This window comes from Colobus angolensis, unplaced genomic scaffold, assembly GCF_000951035.1.
Source record: "Colobus angolensis palliatus isolate OR3802 unplaced genomic scaffold, Cang.pa_1.0 Scaffold450, whole genome shotgun sequence".
Lineage (NCBI taxonomy): Eukaryota > Metazoa > Chordata > Mammalia > Primates > Cercopithecidae > Colobus > Colobus angolensis.
In genome coordinates this window covers 2600930-2611972 of record NW_012117933.1, presented here as the reverse complement: position 1 = coordinate 2611972, position 11043 = coordinate 2600930, and the positions used below count along the sequence as shown (strand labels likewise).

Here is an 11043-nt window from a genome sequence, read left to right as displayed (position 1 = left end):
AAGTCTTTGCTATTGTGAATAGTGCTGCAATACACATACGTGTGCATGTGTCTTTATAGTAGAATGATTTATAATCCTTTGAATATATACCCAGTAATGGGATTGCTGGGTCAAATGATATTTTTGGTTCTAGATCCTTGAGGAATCGCCACACTGTCTTCCACAATGGTTAAACTAATTTACACTCCCACCAACAGTGTAAAAGCGTTCCTATTTCTTCACATCTTCTCCAGCACCTGTTGTTTCCTGACTTTTTAATGATTGCCATTCTAACTGGCGTGAGATGGTATCTCATTGTGGTTTTGATTTGCATTTCTCTAATGACAAGTGATGATGAACTTTTTTCATATGTTTTTTGGCCACATAAATGTCTTCTTTTGAGAAGGGACATTCAGTTTTTACAAGCTCATTAACTTGTTCGTATATGATTAATCTAATTTTAACAATTTACAGGATTATTCTGTAATGTTCAAATGTGTGAAGAAGTCTAAATTTAACATGTGAAGTCTTAAATATTTTAATAAGAATTTATTAAATTTTAAGTTATTTTCTTCCTTCTTAGTTTAACTATACGGACAATGCTTATCATGTCACTCAAGGTGATGAGCTTGGGAGTATTCATCTTTCAGCAGTTTTGGAGACTTGCATGGTACTCAACACTGCTCCCTTCAAAGGGAAGGCTTGCGATGGCACAAAGGTCCATCACCCAATAAAGGAATATTCCTTGAACAAATTCAGTCACTGCCCAGGCAGCTCAAGGTGGGGCACCATATTAACTGATACTCCTCACATGATAGGCTTCAGTTTGACCCCTACATTTGGGATTAGACTTTTTCCCATTGTGGCACAGTTTGACATCTTTCTTTATGATTAGGTGATGTTTTTAAATGACTTCTTGTGTGTTTTTTTATGGATACCAGCTTGGTAATGGTAAAAATATGTTTTAAAGTTATACCAAGACACAGAGGTTGCGCCATGAGCCTGTAACCATGAGAAAAATCTGGCAGAAAGTTCCTATCTGGCAGAAATCTGTCCTACAAAAGGAGAATATCGAGGGCCCCCTTCCCAGTTTTATGACATTCCAATCGCTGAAGGCAGAACCAGTTACATAACTGCAGGCACCAATGCAAAATGAAAATGCAGGAATCCTTGTTTAAAAATCACGAAGTATTATTTCAAGATGGCAACAGCAGAGCATTAAACCAAGCACAGTGCCCTTCTAGGTACTGGGGGCCCTTGCAACTGTGCGGATCTCATATGCCCACGAAGTCAGCTGGGGCGAAAGGCCTATATTCACATAGCATCTCTGCTTCCAAATAATTGTGCAATTATGGTAAAAGTGATTGTTCTGACTTTCCTGGTTCCTTTGGTCTTCATACAAGAATGACTAAAGAAATGGACACGAGAATGTCTGCCTGGGTTTGTATCTCTGCTTTTCCACTTTTACTAGCTTGCTGACTCCGGACAAGTTATTCAACAGTTCTGTGCTTCAGTTTCCTGTAAATCTAAGATAACAATGGTACAACCCTCATAGGTTTCTTATGGGAATTAAGTGAGTTAATATTTATAAAGTGCTTAGAGAAATGCCTGTAAACAATGTACAGTATAATTGTTTAAGTAAAAATTTTAAAAGTGCTCTCAATCTCTAGCAGGCTAGGAATTTTTTTATTTCAACTATTTTTTGACCAGAAACCTACTATAACATCATTTTTCATACCATACTGATTGATACTCTAAAAGTAGAGTGACCAACTGTCCTGGTTTGCCTGTGGCTGAGAGATTTCCTAGGACACAGGACTTTCAGTGCTAAAACCTCCCAGACCTCGGCAAACCTGAACGGTGGTCACTCTGCAAAGTCTGATTTACTATGTTGACAAGAAGAGGCAGAATTATATATAACTGAAAGAGAGAGGGAGAGAGAGGGATAGAGAGAGAAAGTGAGAGAGAGAGAGAGAAGACACAGATGGAAAGAGAACACATATGTATTGGCAAGAATTGAAGGCTGTTGTGCTGGGAGCTGAGACACATTAGGAAGAGTATTAGACTGTATTGAAGGTACCAAGATGGAAAAGGATATTGTTGGTGGAGCATTAGTTTTCAGTACTGCATTAGTTCTGGGTGGTAGCCCCACTCTGTTCTTCATCCCACCATGTACCTCCCCACAGGGCAAGGAGGCCACAGGGCCAAGGAGGCATGCCTACTCAATTCCTATATATCCCTTTCTCAGCCACCCGTAGAGCACCAGGACTCTGAAATCACACATCCATGTAGTCCTGAGTCCTCTTTCAAGACCTGTGCTGACTCTTCCTTGAGGGGTCTGTCCGCTTAAGGGTAAAGCACGCTACCCCTAGCCAAGATTATTAGCCACTAGATAACTGTTTGCGGGAGACAGAGAGGGAGCTTGTGTGTACTGAATGTTCTGTCTGCACATAACTACTGAGGCCCCTTATAGTACAGGACGGAGTTGGGTGTTGGGGGAGAGGGGCAGGGGTGGAGTTTGGAAGACCACAGGCCAGAGGCTGGTTTCTTTGTAGAGTCTTGGAAATTCTAAATTTGAATATGGCCTTTCAGGTTGTTATGAAGGTATATTTGTCAATGTAGGAGCATAAGACTGATTTGATTTAACAGTGTGTTAGTCCGATTTATAACTTCTAAATATTTATGTCTATGATACAGTATGTGGACTTTTGCTCTAGGCCTTGCAAAGTTAAGAGCAGGCCTATTAGTGCTAATGCCCTCCCATGATGAGGGCTAAAGAGCCATTCCTTGGGAAAAACTTACGTCATAGTCTGGGCCTCCTGAAAGAATTCGTCTTCTGACATGGAGCCCTCCTTGATCATCTTAACAGCAACGTCATACTGCCCCTTCCACTTGCCCAGCTGGACCACTCCAAACTGGCCACTTCCCAGCTCCTTCAACAAGGTAATCTCTTCTCTTTTCAGTTCCCAGATTCCTAACAAGGCAAGATGGACATTCTTTAGGATGAGCATAGAAAGTTTTGGGGCTAACAGCTTCCCAAGTGATTTCTTCTCCAATGGGAGTTTCACAGTGACAATATAAACAAGACTTTTTATTTTAAGTTGATAAATTAAAAAAAAAAAAAACCCTTAGTGATGTGGTCTTGTGGCTACTTGACAATGGCACCAGGACAACACTATTCTCGAAGTAGCTACAGTTATTTGACAAGAAGGCTCAGAGCAAAAACAATTTGCCAACCAGAGGCATCTTGGAGAGGCTCAGCATCAAAATGTACTCGATGTCCTTAGGTTGGTAAAACATTGTCAGATTTTTTAAATAAAAAAATTAAACTGTGATCGGGGTGGATGTGATCGTCCTAAAGCATAAGGTTGGATACTAGCTCTGCTGAGTGGGCACAAAATCCAGGAAAAAAAAAGGATAGACAGTGGGGTGCTGGAGGCTAATAATGGGGTCTAATAAGAGAAAACAAATTGATGATCTTTTTGGTGATGCTAGAAGCTTACAGATTTAGGTTGAGAGGACAGAATTTTTTTTTTTTTTTTTGAGATGGAGTTTCGATCTGTCACCCAGGCTGGAGTGCAGTGGCCGGATCTCAGCTCACTGCAAACTCCGCCTCTGGGGTTTTATGCCATTCTCCTGCCTCAGCCTCCCGAGTAGCTGGGACTACAGGTGCCCGCCACCACGCCCAGCTAGTTGTTTTTTTTTTTTTTATTTTTTAGTAGAGACGGGGTTTCACCGGGTTAGCCAGGATGGTCTCGATCTCCTGACCTTGTGATCCGCCCGTCTTGGCCTCCCAAAGTGCTGGGATTACAGGCTTGAGCCACTGCGCCCGGCCGAGGACAGAATTTTTTTTTAAAGAAAATCCTTCCTGATACAATCTGAGCAGAGGCCTCCTTCCTGTCTTTCCTCCTTTTTTTTTTTTTTTGTCAGTAAATTAACCATATATTTCAATCAAAAATGATGGAAAATGGAGTTTAAGAGCCCAAGAATGTATCCATACCATTTCCCAGGGACACAGAGTCTGGGACCTTGTTGGCCTTTGTTGACACAGGGTGGCGGAGCCGTGTGATCATGCCTGCAATGGAATCAGCATCATATCACATCATTACATCATATCCCATCACATTATGTAACATGGGTTCACAACTAGTCTCTCTCCAAAGTGGCTGAAAAAGCAAAGAGTTCAGAATGTTGTAATGCAGAGAGAGAATCCATTCATGTTGTAGTTGTGCTTAACCTGACTAATTAGCTCAATGCAAAGCAAAAATTAGATGAATAAAACACTGTTTGCAGTTTTTAAAAATCCTATAGAAATTAATTGCATGATGGAATCTTTAAAAATTCTCTCCTTTCTTTTTTGCTATGTCTTTACAATCTTATGCTTAAATATGTATACACACAGCACATACATTTGACAAAAAATTCAAAGAATACAGAAGGATAAAAAATAATAAGCCATCTGAATTTTTAAAAACTGAACCTATTACTAAGTTTCATTAAGTGGTCAAGTCATTTTAATTGTTTATATTTAGTTATGGTAAAACTGGGTTAAAATAATTATAAAATTTAATAGTTGCTTGAAAGAACCCATTACAAATATATGTATATATGTTTTTTGCTTTAAATGTGAAATGCTCTCCAGGTCAAGGAACCTATCACACATGTACATTTCCCCTCCTTCCTTTTTCTATATATTTGTCTGGTTTTTATATGAGTGGTCTCCAACCTTTTAAAATCCTTCACTTTTATGTTTTTTTCTTGTTTCTCTGCTTGATAAAAATCCTTCACCTTTAATCAGCTAAATTGATTAATTAATTAAAATATAAAAGTTAGTACATTTCTATAAAATATATATTTGGTGTGAATTATAAAAATACAACCACAAACAGAAAATGTAAGAGAATGAGATAAAAATCCAAATCTAAATAAACATCTTAATATTTCCTACTGATATCCTGTGAAGTTTCCTGTGCATCCTCTGCAGTGGAATCATTTCACTTAGAGATGTCTGTTTGTCCAATACCTTTTCCAAAAGGTACTTCTGAGGTACTACAGGTTAAAATAAACAATTGAGGAAATTGGGGCAAAGGAAACACAACAGTAGGAACAAAAATGAAAGCCAGAAGTGAGGCCAATTTACCTACATGCATGCAATCCAGTCATATAAAGTGGCACAAATTCAGTGCCGAGCTTATGGCTTATTTTTACTCACTGTTGGAAATTCACTCAGCCACTGCTCTTAAGTGGCACTATTCTAGAAAACAGAGGGTATTTCTAGATGGATTTCCACCAGTTGATTAGGCAAAAATTTAGAAGATTAATAACACCCAGTGTTGGTGAGGATGAGAGAAAATGCTAGGAGGATTGTATATTTCTGAAAAGCAGTTGGCAATGTGTACATTTTAAGTATTCTTAGCCTTTGTCTCAGAAAATCCATTTCTAGGGATTTGGCTATAGAACCACTCATATAGATGGACAGAGCTATGCATGCAGAATTGTGCACTGAAACATCCATTATAACGTGAAAATATTGGACATGATCCAACTGCTAATCAACAGAGGGCTAGGTGAATAAATTATGGGATAACTATGGTAGAATTCTACGCAGCCGTTAAATAGACCAAAGTAAACTCTTTGTATTCGCATGGAAAAACCTCTAAGACATGTTGAGTAAAGAATGCAAGCTGAGCAATATGTGTAGAATGATCTCATCTCTCTAAAAATGTAATGTATATACATAATATGTAATTTCTATTTATATATGTAATGATTAGTAAGTGCTAGTGTCAGCATGCAAAAAGCCCTGTCATAATAGACAATTGGTCCATGATCCAATAATATATATGTATATTTCTATAATATTTTAAATTTATAATCCTCTTGCTTCTATACACAGAAAAATCCTACAAGTATTTTTATAAAGAGAATTTCTCTTTCTAAGTCACCTAGTTTACTCAATTTCATTCTTTCTGGCATTAAGGAGACAATCATGTTATATTCCTAGGAATGTAAGTTAAAGATTATAATAGGCAAAAGACTTGAGAGGACTTTTTCCTACTTTCATGGTTCCCTATATAATTAAGAATATTAGGAGGATCAGTATTATCCAAGAAAATTAATATTTAAGAACAAGGGCCCATAAAAGAAAGAACTAAAATAAGTTACCTGCTGAATTGTGTTGGTGATAATGAATAAGCTTTGGAATGGAATCAAAACAGTAGTTTTCTGCCAGGTATAACTTGTTCTCAGCATTTGTATGCACATGGTAATGTTTGACAGTTCCTTTTTTATCACTAATAACAGAGAGAATGTTAGAACGTTTTAAATAAACAATTAAAACTTGATTAAGCAGGGTTAAATAATTATTTTAGATGCATTTGCAAATTTTGGAGAGGGAAGTCAGGGAGGGTTTCTCAGTCTTGGCATCTGGTGTTTTTCTCAGTCTTGACATCTGGTGTAACTATAAAAGTAATTATGGAAGAGAGTTCTTCTCTGAACCCAATGTATCTTTTGGTGCACGTATAGAATTCATGTGCAGTAAAATTCCAACTTTCCAGGCTTCTCCTCCCTTAGTAAGTGTATACAACTGGAATCTTTCTTTGATGATCAAGAGGCTTACAGTTCTTCAGGATCATTATTCTGAGCATAAATTATCTTATAGGATAATAACAGAGGTGGAAATGAGGGAGGTAAAGGTGATTAGGCTGTTGAATATCCTCACCCCAAAACATGGGAGGAGGCTCTTTTGGGGCATGCAGAATGAAGTAGTGGGGATGTCCTTTAATTCCTCATGTGAACTTGAACCCTCTCCACATAAAACACTTTTTTCTTTTCCTCTGCTTTTATACAATAATGCTGACTTGATGCACGTTGATTTAAGCTAATCAGGAATAATACACCTGTCTTAGATTGTAGACAATTACATAGTGGTCAAGAGCCAGGCTTTGATTTTAGTTCTGTCACTCACTAGCTACCCTATATGGTTATGCCTGGCATATAAGAAACAGTTAATAAATTGTTGCTGTATAGAAAACTAACACAGGGACAGAAAACCAAATACCACATGTTCTTACTTGTAAGTGGGAGCTAAATGATGAGAACACATGGACACATAGAGGAAAACAGTGGACACTGAGGCCTACTTGAGTGTGGAGGATGGGAGGAGGGAGAGGAGCAGAAAAAATAACTATTGAATACTAGGCTTAGTACCTAGGTGATGAAATAATCTCTACAAGAAAGCCTCATGACAAGAGCTTACCTTTATAACAAACCTGCACATGTACCCATCAACTTAAAATAAAAGCTAAAAAAATTTAAAAATTGTTGCTGTAACATCAACCGAGTAAAAATTGCAAGTACTAAAGGAGAAAGGGTTCTTCTCTTTGCTGCAAATGTTTAATCAGCTTTTGGTGTCAGCATACAATTCACTCAAGGCCATTGATGAGGTTTCATAAAAGAGGGCTTCTGTATTCATTTGATTCTTTACCTATTTGTTTGTTTATCTACCTGGCTACCTTAAAAAATGAATCTGGAGTCAGGAAACTCGACTAGGAAGACATCTGATACCAGGTTTGGCTGAAACTGCAGGGCCAGAGGACCACAAAGCTTTTGATACTTAGTCAACAAAGTCTTCTCCTGATTCTTACTGGGTTGGCTTTAGCCAGCATCCAGGTGTTACCATGTGAAAAATAATATATGAGATACACTAGGGACGTGGATTCTGGCATTGGAAAGTGCTGTGGGACAATTCAGGGTACATCCTATTATCTCAAGTGTAGGTAGGCACTCTGTAAAAAATTTCAAAATAAAATAACGTTTTTATTACTTAATTATTATAAATATACATATATGCACTGTGGGGTAGGGCACATGGAGAAGGCACCAAGGCAGACAATCATTCAATATAGCTGCTAAGAAAGAGTTGCACACATAGAAATTTTTTTAAAAAGATCCTAATCAGTATTTGACCAGATTCTCATTCCAAAACATTGGGGGTTCGGTGTAAGCACAGAGGTGTAGATGAAGGAATATGACTTGGCTATTGGAAGCCCAGCTTCAACTAGTCACTTATTAGCTCCAGGTAGGTCTTCATAAGTTCTTTTTGAACCTCAATCCTCTCATCTGCAATATGGTGTAAATAAAAACAACTTTCCCATTTGCTTTGGAGGATGATTAGAAGGAAAAAAAGAGCTAGCTACCAATAAGAAAGTGGCTTGTAAAACTCTGGAGAAGGATTCTGATGATGATTTGCATGAGATGACTGTGGGGTGTCTTTTATGCCCAAGTGTTAGGGTACAGGGAGTGCAGCTGGTAGAACTACTCTTCCCCAGCAGCAACAACAACAATAATAGTAATTACTGTTAGTTTATTAAGTGCTTACTGTGTGTCAGGCACTGTTCTGGATATAATATATGAATTAACTCACTCCACTCATGGAACGTAACAATCATTATGTTCCCCTTTCAAATGAAGAAGTTGAGGCACAGAGGCTGAGAAACTTGCTCAATGTCACAAAGCCCCGAAATAGTAGAGCCAGGATTTGGATCTAGAAATTTGGCTTCAAACAAGAACTTTTAGTCACACAAAGAGGACAGAGCCCTGGAAGGAAGCTGTGTAGAGAACACGGTGGCACTGCGTCAACCTTCTGCTAACTCCGAACCCAGTGGAAGGACTTACTAAGAACTGGACACTGGAGTAGGCACCTCTGCTCAGCAGGTGGCTAGGGCTGAGAGTATAGAGGCTCCACTGCTATTTTTTTTTTCTTTCTTTCTTTCTAGGCTTAGACCTGAATGAAAGGGAATCACCTAGGAGTCTCTTAATAAACATTTACTGAGGCATGCTGTGCTCTGGGCACTCTGTTACTGCCTAGGGTGGGGCAGGAGAGGATTAGCCAGAGAATGGCCTCTTGAAAGTAGCGGGGCAAGGATGGTGGGGCAGTGGGGTGAGGGTGGTGGAGGCAACTACAAATGGTCACATTCAACAGAAATACTTTGATTTAAAATTCCAGAGTTTAAAGATGATGTCTTATCCCAAAATGTGACTGTGACCAGCATATTCAAAGAATATACGCAGAAAGGTAAAAGAAATAAATCCTTATCATACTTACTTTACAGCCTTACTAAATAAGGACACTGTGTACATTCCCACTTGGCTCGAATTTCTAACCATAAATGCCCCTTCTTTTCCCTAAAAAGGAAGAAAAATATAGAAGGAACAGAAAAGATTTTCATTATTCTCGAAAATGATTTTGCATGGTAGGTAGTTGGAAAATAAATCTTTTAGATTGACTTTATATGTCACAAAGGGCACAGGTTTCTCACTCAATCTCTTTACAGATCTTCCCTATGTGTATGAACTCTTCCTCTCCAATTAATGTTTAACCCTATCACATACTTTTCTCGGCGTTGTGCTTATGTAAGCCTAACGTTTTCATCTTTAAGAAATGCAATTTAGAACCATGTATCACCGTATCATGCCCTTGGAAGGTTTTAGAAAACCAAACATCCAGAATAAATCAGTTGTTAAAGTTCTATACTCAAGTTGTCTTTCTCAATGACTTGTGCTAATACTAAGCAGATGAAGGTTCAGAAAGAGCAGATTATAAACTATGAATGTGACAAAACACCAAATGAAGTCATTACATTCTCACTAGCACCCCTCAAAGAAATAAGTGTAGTGTTTAGTGTTTTTATCAGGTTAAACTATATCAAAGTGTCATTTTTAGAAATCAAAAGAGTTTGTTACTGGCATTCCATACTAATTAGTAATAAAGTCAGATAAACATATACTGTATCACATCTGCTATGCTCTGGTCTAGGTGCTAATGAGCAGTGACAGAGCTCAGGTTAATGGCTACATTGACGGCCTCCAATAAATCATTACTTTTATTCATACTCTGAGCAGTCCCTTCCCATACTGACTCTAGGCTGAGTCATGTGACTTGCTATGACCAATGGGACCTTAGCAAACACAACAAAAGCAGAGACTTGAAAAGTGCTTGCACCGTGGGGCTCGTCCTCTTCAACCACTGCCTTGAGATCACCATGCTGTGAGGAAGCCCAAGAAAGGCACATGGAGAGGCTGCTTGGGGAAGAACTGTGGAACTCCACTTGACTGCCTCAGCTAAACCCAAGCACCTAGTCAACCCACCACCCAAATGCAGCCACAGGAGTGCCCCTAAGCAAAACCTGCCTAAGAACTGCTGGCCCAGCTGACTCACAGAATCATGAGATATCATAAATCCCGCTGTTTCAAGCCGCTAAATTTAGGAGTGGTTTATTATGCAGCAATAAATAATGGACACAGAAGTAGTGGCTAGACATGAAGAGTCGGGCAACCCGCAGACTGGACAAGCAACACTACAATGACTTGACTATATAATTAGCAGCAAGGTTTCTATGAGAAATGCATCAGCCTCTGGACCCCAAAATACAAAGAGATTCTGTGAGGCTGTTTTAAGGACAAGACTATTTACCTTTTGTCTGAGTAACTGTTCAGATTGTGATCTGGAGATGTTACCAGCAAACCAGCTGCAAAAGGAAAAAAATTTATATGTGAGAATCAATAAGTTTTAGATTGTATAGCTTGACACTCAACTTTCTAATCTGTAAAATGAGGCATTGGCTTACCTCAGGGGTTTCCAAGCCTAACTGCTCAAGAGAATCATTTGAGGAGCTTTTCAAAACTACAGATGCTTAAGTCCCCATTACCAAATTCTGATGTTGGGTGGGGTCTGCACATCTAATTTTTAAATGGGCTGGCATTTAGGAATCTTTGGTTTTCTTCTAGGTGACTTCTAAGTTTTCCTACATTTTACCATTTTGAGTAAGGGCTAGAGATTAGATCTATGAAGAATATTCCAAGAGGAAAGTCAGGGCTGCCAAGGATGAAAGCCCTTGTCTTCCAGTCATATAATTTCCTTGTAATAATCTGATGATAACATCTATTTTCAGATCAAATGCTTTTACTTTATATGTGGAGCTCAACAGGCCAAGAGCTGTTTCTCGTGTGAGGGCAACAATGTCTGTGGCCTTTGGGTTTTAGACAGAATGTCCTACTTAGGAA

At 38.7% G+C, this 11043-nt stretch overlaps 1 protein-coding gene across 3 annotated transcripts in view; it reads right to left on the bottom strand.

The window, feature by feature from the left end:
• The window catches only part of BMX (BMX non-receptor tyrosine kinase), a 98893-nt gene that overhangs the window by 15382 nt on the left and 72468 nt on the right, over positions 1-11043 (bottom strand). For all 3 annotated transcript variants that reach the window (XM_011957883.1, XM_011957884.1, XM_011957885.1), the window contains exons 10-14: positions 10454-10508; positions 9086-9165; positions 6145-6272; positions 3980-4054; positions 2782-2953 (exon numbers count right to left, since the gene is read on the bottom strand). In XM_011957883.1, the coding sequence (XP_011813273.1) occupies positions 2782-2953; positions 3980-4054; positions 6145-6272; positions 9086-9165; positions 10454-10508 (510 nt within the window). The remainder of the gene's footprint in view (positions 1-2781; positions 2954-3979; positions 4055-6144; positions 6273-9085; positions 9166-10453; positions 10509-11043) is intronic.